The following is a 14,490-nucleotide window of genomic DNA, read 5'->3' as shown; positions in this document are numbered from 1 at the left end:
CATCCGTCAATCGTTAAGCAATATTCTTGGTTGTTACGCATAGGAGTTTTCGGTCCAGTAAGTAACACTTCTGTTTTGTCCGAGTTTAGTAGTAAAAAATTGTTATTCATCCACATTTTTAAGTCAACTATGCAATCCTTTATTCGATGAAACTGCTGGGTTTCATGAGGCATCGAGGAAATATAAAGTTGAGTATCATCAGCATAACAGTGAAAGCTAATTCCGTGTCGCTTTATTATATCTCCTAGAGGTAGCATGTATAATGCGAAGAGCAGGGGTCCCAAGACTGAGCCCTGTGGTACACCGTACTGGACTTGTGATTTGCGGGACACCTCATTGTTTATTGCTACATATTGAAAACGGTCGGATAAATAAGACTTAAACCATTTTAATGCTATTCCGTTAATGCCGACGTAATTTTCGAGTCTATGTAGAAGTATGCTGTGGTCAATGGTGTCAAATGCAGCACTGAGGTCTAGCAGCACCAATAACGAAATACAGCCACGGTCAGACGCTAAAAGCAGATCATTTGTAACTCTGATCAAAGCAGTCTCTGTACTGTGACATGCTCGAAATCCAGACTGGAATTCATCATTAATGTCATTCCTTTGGAGGAAGGAGCATAATTGAGTTGAAACTACTTTTTCCAGAACTTTAGATATAAAAGGTAAATTCGATATTGGCCTGTAATTCCCTAGTTCTTAAGGGTCGAGTTTGGGTTTTTTTAAAAGAGGCCTTATAACAGCCACCTTAAATGCTTTAGGCACATGTCCTAATGTCAGAGATGAGTTAATAATACCAAGAAGAGGATCTATAATTTCGGGGAGCATTTCTTTCAGTAGTTTTGTAGGTATAGGGTCTAGCATGCATGTTGATGATTTAGATGATCTAATGATTTTAGACAGTTCATCCTGATCTACTGTAGAAAATAATTGCAATTTCTTCATAGGGGTGCTGTAGTTAGTTTGTTCAGCGGATTTCACTACAGGTTGCATTGTTATAATTTTTTCTCTTATATCTTGGATTTTACTCGTGAAGTTCATAAATTCATCACTGTTATGCTGATAATCAGAATCTGACGTCGATGACGACTTATTTTTTGTTAATTTAGCCACGGTGTTAAATAAGAACCTAGGGTTGTGATGGTTTTCCTCTATTAGTGTTGAAAAGTAGGCGGATCTAGACGTTTTTATTGCATTCCTGTAATTTCGAGTACTATCCTTCCATGCTATACGAAATACCTCTAAATTCGTTTTCTTAAAGTTGCGCTCCATTTTACGGGATGCTTTTTTTAGAGTCTGAGTGTGTTCATTATACCACGGTGTTGGGCTGCTATTTTTAATTTTCTTTAAACGCAGAGGAGCAACTGTGTCTAATATTTCCGAGAAAGTAGAGTTAAAATTTTCAATAGTAGTGTCAAAATCGTCAACGTTGTTACTCATGCTAGATATTTTAGACAATTCAGGCAGATTATCGAGAAACGCATCTTTGGTAGTTGAAGTAATCGTTCTACCATATTTGTAACAAGGAGTTTGATTTGCAGCCGTAGGCCATTGAAGCAAACATAATATCAGATAATGATCCGAAATATCTTCACTCTGCTGAACGATTTTAACATCGTCCACATTTATACCATAAGAAAGTATTAAATCTAAAGTATGATTACGAAGGTGAGTGGGTCCTGACACATGTTGACTAACGCCCATGGAGTTAAGAGTGTCTTTGAAAGCCAGTCCCAAGGCATCTGTATCATTGTCTACATGGATATTAAAGTCACCGACGACAAGGACCACCAAAATCTTTAATAAAATCTGTGTGGTGCCCTGGAGGCCTATATACAATAGCTAGAATAAATTTAAAAAATGTTTTGTCCTAAGTATTAGGTGTCGATACGTGAAGTACCATGACTTCAAAAGAATTGTATTTAAAATTAGACTTCTGAGAGGTAATAAAAGAATTCTTGTAAAGTGCAGCGACACCTCCCCCTCTACCTTTTAGACGAGGCTCGTGTTTATAGTAATAATCATGGGGAACGGATTCATTTAGAGTAATAAAATCATCTGGCTTTAGCCATGTTTCTGTCAAACAAAGCATGTCTATTTTATGATCGGTTATCAAATCGTTAACAAAAAGTGCTTTATTTGAGAGAGATCTAATATTAAGCAATCCGAGTCGTAACAGCTGATTATCTGTATTTTGTTCATGTTTGATTTGTTTAACGTTTATTAAATTACTTTCAAGAGGTTTACGCAATATCTTATGTTTGCTAATCCGGGGGACAGACACAGTCTCTATTTTATGTTGTTTGTAAGAAGGGATTATTACATGTTGTATATTTTGTGTATTCTGTAACGCGAGACGGCAAGCAGACAGTTGGTTAAGCCATTCTGTCTCCTTCCTGACCTGGGCCCTAGGTAGTCAGACTTTAGCATTATTAAGACTGTGTGCCAAATTTCTAGAGAGGAGGGAAACCCCATCCCAGGAGGGATGGAGACCATCTCGTTTCAACAGGTCAGGTCTGCCCTCAAAACTCTTCCAGTTATTTATAAAATCTATATTATTCTGCAGGCACCACTCAGACAACCAGCCATTTAGTGATGATAATCTGCTATAAATCTCATCACCACGGTAAGCAGTAAGGGGGCCAGAGAATATTACAGTGTCTGACATCGTTTTTGCGAGCTCACACACCTCTTTAATATTATCTTCAGTGATCTCCGATTGACGGAGTCTAACATCATTTGTGCCGACATGAATAACAATCTTACTGTATTTACGATTAGCCTTAGCCAGCACATTTAAATTTGACTTGATGTCAGGCGCTCTGGCTCCCGGTAAACATTTGACTATGGTGGCTGGTGTCTCTATGTTAACGTTCCGGACAATAGAATCACCGATCACTAGGGCACTTTCAGCAGGTTTCTCAGTCGGTGCGTCACTGAGCGGGGCAAACCTGTTCGAGACTTTAATCGGAACTGTTGAGTGATGTTTTGTCCTGCGACTATGCCGTCTCACCGTCACAAAGTTTCCCAGCTGCAGGGGATTTTCAACCGGAACCGAGCTGTGTGCGCTAACATTGCTTGCATCCGAAGTGTTTTCTACAGTCCTAACACTCTTACTATCCTCAAATATAGATTGGATGCGAGACTCTAATTCTAAGATCTTCTCCGTCAGCCTAACTACTTCCCTGCATTTATCACATGTAAAACCCTCGCCGCTGACAGAGAAGGCTAAACTAAACATATGACATGAGGTGCAAGTAACAACAATAGGAATAGAAGCCATAACTCACCGGGTATGAAGTGCAATCCTAACTTACCAAGGTTGCTTGATGAGTCTTAGTATATAAGTAGCCGCCGGCAGCGATGCAATCAGGTGTGATACACGAGTACATGCACGAGACTCACGGAGAAGATAGTAGATAATAGATTGAACACTTAAATTAGCCGGGTTCATAGATAGATAAACAATCTGTAATACCCCAGAAATAACGGTACATGTTAATGTTAGCATTATATGCATTAACTAAACACAGATATAAGGTACACAAAGGTGAGAATACTTGACAATAAACATTTATTAGACAACTGATCAGTGACAAGGTGCGAATATGGTAAAATATATAGTTCTTTGGCAAGAATTCATGCACTTCCTGCCTGATGATGAAGGTAGGGGCGCAGTCAACCCTTAAGACTGTGAGAACTTTCCCTCCAGAGCGGGGCCTACCCCCAAAGATTTGAACAAAGAAATTTCTACCCAAAGGTTGCAGTTTCTTGAGGTTCCTGAATAACGAGATTAAGAATAAAATTGTTGTATTCTCAAATATTTAGGACTCGAGGCCTCGATAGGCCCTTTTCGAGAACATGATTGAATGGAAATCAATTACAAGAAAGACACCACCGCCAGTATATATATATATATATATATATATATATGAAATATAAAAATACTTGATTGAGACCTGATACAAATATCACAAATTGAGACAAGCCTCGATAGATCATGACAAAGTGACAGAGCCTAAATGTGCCCCTACATATGATGAAGGCCTTGATAGACCTTAACAGTGAAAAGGGCCTCGATAGACCATAACAGTAATGTGGCCTCGATAGGCCACAACATAATGATGAAGGCCTCGATAGGCCACGACATAGTGACGAAGGCCTGGATAGAACGTAACGTTAACTAAGCCTTTATAGCCCACGATGTGGTGACGAAGGCCTCGATAGGCCATAACATTATGATGAAGGCCTTGAGAGGCAATAACATAGTGACGAAAGCCTCTATAGGCCACAACATTTAGACGGGGGCCTCGATAGGCCACAACATTGAGACGAATGCCTCGATAGGCCAAAACATTTAGACGGGGGCCTTGATAGGCCACAAAATTTAGACGGGGTTCTCGATAGGCCACAACATTGAGACGAAGGCCTTGACAGGCCACACCATTGAGACAGAGGCCTAGAGACGCCGCAACATTGACACAGAGGCCTCGGTAGGCCACGACATTGAGACGAAGGCTTCGATAGGCCATGAGATGGAGACTGAGGCCTCGATAGGCCATATTTGAGATAATGATCAAATGGTAATGAATGAGAAGAAAGACACCTCTGCCAGTATATATACATATACTCACCTAAAGGATTACTTGGAACACCATACTAATACTGTGTTTCACCCCTTTTCGCCTTCAGAACTGCCTTAATTCTACGTGGCATTGATTCAACAAGGTGCTGAAAGCATTCTTTAGAAATGTTGGCCCATATTGATAGGATAGCATCTTGCAGTTGATGGAGATTTGTGGGATGCACGAAGCTCCCGTTCCACCACATCCCAAAGACCACATCCCAAAGACTCCAATCGAACAACAGGACATGATGAAAGCCAAAACGATATGACATTTTGGAAAAGAGGTTGCGAACTGGGATCAGTTGTCACGATCGCCACGCTGACCATTAGCTGAACGGCCCCCAGGAAGGGAAAGAAAATAAAAGCAAGTAACTTACCTGTTTATCATATTCTTAGTTGGTAAAAAACATGCGAGGGACAGTTATGGAACGTTTTACATTTCCCTGCGCTGCTCAGCTGTTCCGATGTTAGCATGCGCTATACACAAGACCAGATGTGATTGCGTCTTATGCACGCTTTACATCAAATCAAAATTGTTGGTAACGTTAAGGATCAAACGCTGCATATGAAGTTGTTCATGTTAGAGCTCCTCGAAACCTCTACCATAAAACCCATCTTTGAGTTTATATACAAGATGCGGTGTTTGAGAACTTTTCAGCACGGCTGTTGAACGAAATGCCTGCCATGCACTATATGAGAGTTGAGTGACGAAATGTTTTAAAGTCTAGCGCCGCAGTATTTGAATGAACTTCTATTGTATTACAGACCTCCATGTACATTACACTCTCAGGAATCCTGTCAGTTGGTAATACCTAGAATTTCAAAATCAAGTGCAGGTGGTAGATCCTTTTCTTATCTAGCACCTAAACTTTGGAATATTCTTCCCTGCACGGTCTGGGAAGCAGACACACTCTGTCAGTTTAAATCTAGACTAAAGACTCATCTTTTTAATCTTGCATACACTACACCTCCATAATATTAATCCTCAAAGGATTAAGGCTGCATTATTTAGATCAACCGGAACCAGGAACACATCCAACAACAAATGATGTACTTGTTGCATCAAAGAGTGCAGAACAGTACTCTACTCTCAGCCAGTCTTGCGCAGTTCATGCCCAGACCTGATGGCAGAGCTAAGAGGATAGAGCTGGATAAAGGACGCGACAACTTTGTTTTTCCTACAACATTTCAAATGCTATTAGATTGTTAATGATAATCTTAAATCCTTAATTTTTATATTTTTATTAAGCCTTGTTGTGCAAGCACTGTTGAGCTTGTGCAGAGGCAGCAGCTTTTGCCAGAGGGGAACTGGAATCCCCTGGTTGGGCCTGGGTTCCCCTGAGGTTTTTTCCTCGATGGGAGTTTTGGGTTCCTCACCACCGTTTGCATATTGTTTTGCACTATCTGCCTGGCCGGGGGGGGCTGCTTTAGAATTCATACTTGTATTCAATGTGTCTCATGTACAGCTGCTTTGTAACAATGAAAATTGTAAAAAGCGCTATATAAATAAAGTTGAGTTGAGTTAAACAACCCAGAATTCGCAGAATCCCAAAAATCTGGGAAAAGCAAGTGCTATATGAGCTAAAAACATCGCAGCCAGGTAAGCCTAGCATGATAAGCAAAGAGCCGTGTAGTCACGAAAATCATCTGTAACATCCCTGGTCACTGGTGAATCTCTTTTTACTGTCTGCTTGTGTAGTCACCGGTTTTCTTAGCTGAGATTACTCTCATGAGATCATGTTTAAAAATTTGGTGATAACTATCTTGTTGCCGTTCGGCTTGTTGCGTTTTAAGTCTGGAGTATCATTGTAAATGTATCATGTGCAGTGTTGAGCAGTAACGCATTACTGTAGTTCGATTACTTTTTTGGTAACATACTAATGTAAATCATTATAAATTCTAAAATAGTAATTAGTTTATAGTTCCAAATCCATGTAACTATACATTACAGCTGCATTACATCGTTGTCGTTTTATAGTTTTATCAATTATATCGAAAATGCGAAATAGATTTTTTAAAGTCTAGACTCCTGTCTGTCGCCCTCACCAAACAATGATCATGTGGTAAGTGTGATGGTACAATGAAGTATGTACCAGCCGCACACTTCTATAGGAAAACACAATAAGGTCAAATACTTTACTGTTGGTGGGGTCAGGGCCGGCCCGTGGCATAGGCGACAAAGGCAGTTGTCTAGGGCGCAAAATGACCAGAGTGGCACCAGACGATAGCACAAAAACGCGACATGTGAATAGCTTCTTGCATCATGACGCGATTATGATTAACTATGATTGATACTCTTAACACAGTAGTTATGCATGTGTAACGGAAACCAGCTAGTGTGGTCTGTGCAGGTAAACTTCTCTCGCCGATTTCAAGAGATGCCCCATAACATAGATTGTGGCCTTGTGGTTAAAACGCCTGCTTCCCATTCAGGACTCATTGCCTGTTTTAAGTTTGACTCCCACTCGGACCATCTTGCTTATTTAGAACCATTTAACTGGTAACACTGACACTGCGTGCTGTTTTTGACTGCTTTCAACTAAGTGAACTGCAAAAAGTGTTTACTGGTACAATGACTAGGCCATGACATTTATTTAAGAAAATCCAAAACAATACAACAAGCTTTTATTTGTGTCCCTACAGCATTTAGCCTGAGAAAATATAAAATAAATTTCTCATTGACCTTTATCTTATTAGGAAATAATAATTATCAAATATTCGTTTTATGAGCTGTAATTTTCAACTACAGTATTATTGATAAAGTTATCTTTTTTTTCAGCCTTATTTTTATTAAAAATATATTTTAGTTGCTATTTATTAACTTCCTATTTATGTTAATAACAATTTGTGTTATATTAAAATAAATACAAAAATTTGCTTTTTAAAAAAAGTAAATTTTCTGATATTTTTATATATTTTGTATAGTAGGGGCGAGATGGCCTAATGGGGTGGGTTGCATGTGCGCAGAGGGCCAAGGTTCAAACGTAACGGTCACTACTAGGTCATACACACCTGTAGGATCACATGAGGGTAAATTATAGATTACATGAACTATTTCTTTCATACGAAAATAAATTTGAGTATGCAAATCAAAACTGAAGTATAAAGTCTGGATGCAAACAATTACTTTGCAGGTGGAAGTCAGTACAATTTATTGTTTTTTAAGTCAAAGAGTGTCAAATTAACTAGCTAACTGTAGTTTGTGAGAAAAGGTTTATACACTCCATTTGTGATATTTAAACCTTGCAGGTGGTTCCAAATAAACAAAAAGAGTGTGTGAAATTCAGTTCCACACTGAATTTAAGCTCTTCGCAAAGTTACTTCACAGTTTCATAAGTTTGCAAACAAATTCTGTTTTGCAATGTGTCTCATTCGATCAGAATTAATTGCAAAAACTGTCAGACTTTTAAAATACTTACTTCGAGTGAAAGGCTCCTCTGGAATGTAGAAGGCACCAACAGTTATTGCAACCATGGCTCCAATTTTGAAACACCAGAAGCTGATAAAAAGATGCAGATGAGAAGAGTAAAAATATTTCTAAAGGAAAAGACATTGTGATAAGTGAATATGAAATAATTGGAGGTAAACTGGCACTTTTTAAGGACACTTGATCAGCTGCCTAAATATAAATACTGCATAATCAGTCACATTGCAGCAGCTCATAGGAATTTAAGGCTAGACAAAGGGGGTCCACCCTAATAATAGAAATCTGTACCTTATAAAGTGGCCAGTCATTTATTGCTTAGGAATTAAAAAAAATTATCAATGTTGCTATTTCTTAAAAGTGGAAAAAGAATAGTGTACTTTACAATTAAATAAGTACAAAATTAAAGTTTAAAAAAAATAATCACTGCTTTAAGATTTGTCTAACCCATTGTGGATTGCAGCTCTGAAACCTTGGTTACTTTTCACGTTGATCATGAGCAGGGAGAAAGTGAAGAAGAACAAACTCATGCCGCAACACACCCGATACACTGCCTTATAACCTATGAAAATCTCACACTGAACAATAGCCTTCATTCCATGGATACTGGACACTCGTCCTGCATTACAAAAGCCAGGTATCTGAGAAGAAGAAAAAAAGTTAAAACCTAAAACTTTAGAACTATCATAATTATTTCAGAAATTATTAACTTGTCATAATAGAATTCTTGTTCCATTGACTTCTATTTATTCACATGCGATAGTATCTGTCTGTGACAGACTGGCAAAGTTACGGTCATACTACACTTTCCGTCCCATTGACTTCCATTCATGAGCATGTGAATGCACCGACCGGAAATGCAAGCTGATGCAAAAAGTTTTCATTTCGCTACATTCCAAAGGTACATTTTTTGTAAACTTTGACATGCAAATTCATATTACAGGACGCTGTGTGACCAAAAGAACACTAGAATGACACAACGTGACGTTTTCAGTTGGATGAAATGCTAATAATAATAATATCACACCTTTTCTTCACTGCATTACGCTTTTTTTTAACTATGATTACAGGCTGTGGCTTTACTTTGTCTTTGTCTTACTTAACATTTTCAATTAAAGTAAATGGTGAGAGATAACCTTTTTAAAATATTTTTTCTGCTTGTTGCACATGCTTTGCTATAGAAATATCAAAAAGTCTAGTGTGACCGCAGAAATACATTGTAGATACACTTTATTGTGAAAATAAATATAAATGGTAAAGATGTTTTAAAATGTAAAGATTAGCTTTTTAGTATGATTTAACAAGATGTAAACACTGTTCCAAAAGCACTTCCGGTTTAAAAGTTTGAAACAGGAAATTATTTTGGACCAGCGTCAGAATTAGCGTTTTTTGTTTTCGAATGTGGTGTGTACAAATGTATTGTATGGTTATTCTTACAGTTCTGCTCATAAATTCAAATACCAATTGCAGAATTGACACTTAAACAGTTCGAAACTTCACATATGCTTGTTGCCTAGGAAGACTTGTATGCCTTATTACATTACAATTGGTTTCTACTAAAGGGGTGTCAAATTAAATTCCTGGAGTGCTACAGCTCTGCACAGTTTACCTTCAACCCTAATTAAACACACCTAATTTGCCTCATTAAGATCTTCAGGAAAACTCAAAACTTCAAGACAGGTATCCATGGAGGTAAAACATGTAAATCTTGCTGCAGCGTTAAGAGAACGGTCTTGGGTTGCAACCTTTTGACTAGGGCTGTTGAAAATAAATGTTTTTACAATGCATCGTGATGCAGATGTGAAAGATTACTGCATTGATGCATAAAAACAAATAATCGATTATTAAAACATGCAAATAAAATTAGGTATACTCAGAAACTCCTGAAAATTGGCACACACGTTAGAGGCTGGAACTCGGGCATGGCATGGGGGCTCTATTACGCCCTCTGGTAAGAAGTCAGAAACCTTGCTGCATATCTCATACATGTTTGCACATAAACATATGCAGCTAATTAAACATAAACTGTAGATCTCCATGAGCTGGACAACGTTTTTGATATACCTAATTGCCTTGACACATCACCTTGCGCTCTGTAATGCCACCTTTTGCCAAAAGTGGGGGTTAGTTTTTCTAACAGTCACCAAATTCGGTATACAGTACATATTGTTCTCATCAACCCAGACAACTTTCTAATTTACAGTTTTTAGCTACGACCAACCGGAAGTCAGCTATTTTGGTTTGGAGGTGAATTTTAAAAAAACAAGCTCTGAATGAAGGTATACTTCTCCTTGGAGAATAATGCCATTCAGACCAAGCTTTGTCAACATCATGCCAAAATACTGAAAATACTAAATTGCAAATGGGGTTTGGATATCTTGAACTGTGTTGCCATGGTGATTTTTTAAGTAACGGTAAAAATGCAAAACAATATTTTTCTTACATCCTTAAATTGCAATGTTGAAACACTTTTCAAAACGTTTTACATATGGAGAACAAGTCATTTTGATGAACCATGCTTAGTGTTATGAATTTACAATGGTCTATGGCTAAAATAAAATGAAAACGATTACATATTTCAGCTGCATTTTAGATTGTATTACCAAGGTTGACCACCATATAAAGTAAAGATCAGAAACCCATAATCCTCTTTCTGCTGTTTGCAATAGTTAGACTGACAAACAAACAAAAACAATGTTAACTTGTACTGTACAGGTAATATAGATTGGTAATTTAGATTAATGAAATAATTTCATAAATGCTTTTAAATCATTCAAATAAAAAAAAATGCTTATTTATGCATTTTGGTAAGCGATCAAGTTTATTGAAGCGCTGTGTAATTGTAAATTGTAATCGAATAGGTAGGAGATTTAATTGCGATTAATATATAAACCAAAATACTATTAATATATTAATAATGATACAATCTCTTGGTGATTTGATTAACACATTTAAAAAAATCGATCCTTACCTTGCTGATGACTGTTTTGTGATAGATGTTCATAAATCTCTTTTAATATTGACCCACTGTTTTTCTTTGAAAAATCCTTCAGGTTCTTCCTCAATTTTCTCCTTTTCCTAGAGCTCTGAAGACAACTGAGAGACTCACACTACAAAAAGGGCTATGGTTCACAGATGCTTATGAAGGCAGAACAATATATTAAAGGGGGCGTGCAACTATGTGTCATGCATTCTGACTTCTTTACAATGTTCTTCTCATGCCTAACATGGTCAAAAAACGAGTTGGGCGTATTATGTAGTATTTCTGTGCTCAATACACCCCCCCAGCGTTTGTACAGGTTTCGGAAAGTTTTTTTTTTAACTGTTTTGTAAAAGAAGTTCTTAGTCCCTTATTGGACTGTTCTCCCGGAAAAACAAGGGGCATGCCCACGTGGCAGCATGGAGAGCAGGAGAAGGAGCATCATTTTCACTTGTGTGCAGGAAAGAGAGAGAGCATATGTTCGCCAAGTTCAGGTGTTTGTTTGTTCACTGCATTTGGGTGATGAATGTTATATAAACTGTGGATATAACGCTGGATTTGGAGATCGTTTGAAACTGATATATGTAGCCGTCCCAGTGCTAAAAGATGCCGGACATGAGCCGCAATACTACTCTATAGGTACTCAAGATTAATATGAGTTTGGCAGAAACCCTGTGTGTTAGGGACGGTTTAAACTATAAGTGTCTGTAAACTTTGAATATGTGAACATCTGTTATGTGAAATAGTTATGTGTGACAGTTTCCCCTTTGTCCCAATATTCCTTGTGATTGTTTAAATGGGCTAAATCCAGTTTTAGAGATTCTACAAGAGGTATTGTAAATTTATGAGCAGAACTGTAGATTATGATGCTAACACTGCTAAGAATGTACTTTTTCAAGTTGCTGCTCAACCCCCGGTGACAACATAACACAGGCAATGATGGTGCCAAACAGCAAGAGGAAGGCATAAATAATTCGGGTTGCAATAGAGTTCTTGATCTGCATGGAGCATCTGCACCCATGACATGCTGCACTGCTGCAAAGGCAAGGAACCTTAAAAAAATCCATAAATAAAGACAAGTCAGCCATGTTCAGAACTTTACCACAAAAATGTTGCAGAGTTATAATGAAGGCTATCAATATATGATTCTGTTATAAGTTTATGGTCGTTTTTTAAATGTAATGTTATATTTTTATGTTTTTATATTTATATAAATAAATAGTTTTCCACAGAGCTTTACAGAGTACAACTTCTTTTTATATTTTTACATAAAATATAGATTTTATGTTTAAAAATGTAAAAAAGATTAAAGTAAGTAAGGATTTAACATTACGCTAATTATTTGATTGGAGGATGTTATTTCGATATTGACAGCTCTTTATGCTCATTTTTCACAAGTGTGATTTATACCTAATGTACAAAACTACATGTATACATAGATACATAATTTGTCAATGAATAAATCATTGGTAGGCTATTATTATAATTACTTTATACAGATTTTTAATACTTAATACTTTCGCGCCTTGGAATTAGAAGGTTACATTAGACTTTTTGTCCAAACTGAGTTTTCACAACTTGACAACTTTTTACATTATGTGACTGTGTACTGTGGCGGAGGGTACAGATCCACGATCAGCGTCGCCTAGGAAACGGCCCGGCAGCTAATGCTGATCACCTACATCTGAGGCCGATTAGCTGCCGGGCATATAAGCCACGTGCACAAGCCATTCTGGGGCTGGTCTCCCAAGCACCTTACACTGTGTCTTTGTCTGTTTTGCAAAGTCAAGCGAGTGAAGCAAGGAGAACTTTATTGCACGAGCACGGACTGGCAGTTTCCTGATTTCAAGCACCCAGGTTATCACATTGTGGATTATTGGTTCATTATTGTAATAAATTCCCCCTCCGGGGTTGTTTCATCTGCCGTCTTGTGTCCGTCGTGTCTCTTACCGTGCCACAGTACATTTTGGCACTTTTTTATAAAACCAAAAGGTTCTCTCCACAAATATGAATTGTATATTGGTTCTACATGGTTGTATTTGTGACTTCACCAGCACTTTGAAAGCACACAAGAGGACTAAACAGGAGCACCATTATTTGATCCATATTTATATCCTTTGTCTTTTTTTTTATTAAGTTCTCTTAATTATTTAATAGCATTTTACAATATTATACCTTAAAGGTTACATAGTCAATGATTCTATTAATAGGATTTTGATACAACTATGAAAAATGATCCGTGTGCCTTTGGATAATTTGTTTATTCGTTTTTTGTTTTCAAAACGAAAATACGAATAAAACAATTTTTTCGTTAGTCCACCGGATGTTCAGCTGCAGCCATTGGCAACCAGTGGTTGTATTGCACATTAAGGGTATCTCAAAACAAATAAGAAAACTGTGTTGCTTGAAATTTATTGATAATATTTTTATTTATTTATTTTATTTAGTCATTTGGCAGACGCTTTTATCCAAAGCGACTTACAGTGCACTTATTACAAGGACAATCCCCCTGGAGCAACATGGAGTAAAGTGTCTTGCTCAAGGACACACTGGTGGTGGCAGCTGGGATCGCACCAGCAACCTTTGATTTACCAGTTCAGTGGTTAAACCCACTAGACCACCATCTCACCACCAGAGAAGGTAACAAGACATTGCGTCACTTCTGCTGACACAGTGGGTAATTTCTCCATTCAAAAAATTTCCTGAAGCCTTTTTTGAATAACGCAAATTTAACTTGAACTGGTCGATGCCATTCAAGACTGCCACTATATAATGGCAAATGATGACAAAACTTTAATTTTTGGTTGAACAGTTCCTGAGCAGTGCTTTCGGCAGTATTACTGTATTTATCTAATGCAGTTCACTCAATGCCTCCATTTGGGTTACAAACTATGATCTTATTTACAGGAGTAGTTTATTTAACTTATGTCTAAACTGTCAATGACCCGTTTTGGGAAACGCTATTTGAACTGTTGAACATTTATTGACAGATTTGGTAGAGTGAATTAAAGGTGTCTTGCTCCCTGCTGCTCTCTGTTTTTTGATAATCTTGCAATTTAGCCCAATAGGGCTAGATTTATTTGTTTTTTCTTTCTCTACTGCATGTTAAGCTCCACTGTAGGTCTGCGCAAGCTGTGCACTCTCTAAAGGCTGAAGTATAGTTCCCTGTTTATGTGTACATGAGGGACAGTAGAATTTTGTCATTAAAGTACTACATGCATACACGTAGACCAGGGTTCCGCAAATCTTACCCTGGAGGGCCGGAGCACTGCAGAGTTTAGCTCCAACCCTGATCAAACTTGCATACCTGTGATTTTCTAGTGATACTGAACAACTTGATCAGCTTGCTCAGGTGTGTTTGATCAGGGCTGGAGCTAAACTCTGCTGTGCTCCGGCCCTCCAGGGTAAGATTTGAGGAACCCTGACGTAGACCGTCGGATTTTGGATAACTCACGTG

The 14,490-nt window shown here is 37.8% G+C and overlaps 2 protein-coding genes across 2 annotated transcripts in view; both read right to left on the bottom strand.

Annotated features, from left to right (window-relative positions):
- The window catches only part of si:ch73-267c23.10 (serine incorporator 1), a 40,258-nt gene extending 27,260 nt beyond the window's left edge, over window positions 1-12,998 (bottom strand). Inside the window, exons 1-4 of the mRNA XM_056735538.1 lie at window positions 12,984-12,998; window positions 11,924-12,085; window positions 8,501-8,694; window positions 8,049-8,128 (exon numbers count right to left, since the gene is read on the bottom strand). Of these exons, the coding sequence (XP_056591516.1) occupies window positions 8,049-8,128; window positions 8,501-8,694; window positions 11,924-12,085; window positions 12,984-12,998 (451 nt within the window). The remainder of the gene's footprint in view (window positions 1-8,048; window positions 8,129-8,500; window positions 8,695-11,923; window positions 12,086-12,983) is intronic.
- On the bottom strand, window positions 1,828-3,335 carry LOC130410778 (uncharacterized). Its single transcript, XM_056735641.1, has one exon. It carries the CDS (start codon window positions 3,283-3,285, stop codon window positions 2,419-2,421), a length of 867 nt encoding a protein of 288 aa, XP_056591619.1. The 5' UTR covers window positions 3,286-3,335; the 3' UTR covers window positions 1,828-2,418.
- Window positions 12,999-14,490: the final 1,492 nt, after the last annotated feature.

This window comes from Triplophysa dalaica, chromosome 21 (assembly GCF_015846415.1).
Source record: "Triplophysa dalaica isolate WHDGS20190420 chromosome 21, ASM1584641v1, whole genome shotgun sequence".
In the NCBI taxonomy this organism is placed as follows: Eukaryota; Metazoa; Chordata; class Actinopteri; order Cypriniformes; family Nemacheilidae; genus Triplophysa; species Triplophysa dalaica.
The sequence above is the reverse complement of the archived record's forward strand: the minus strand, read 5'-3'. Positions and strand labels throughout refer to the sequence as shown.

Excerpts from the sequence above, each read along its gene's own strand:
- LOC130410778 (XM_056735641.1), bottom strand. The coding sequence starts at position 3,285 with ATGGCTTCTATTCCTATTGTTGTTACTTGCACCTCATGTCATATGTTT.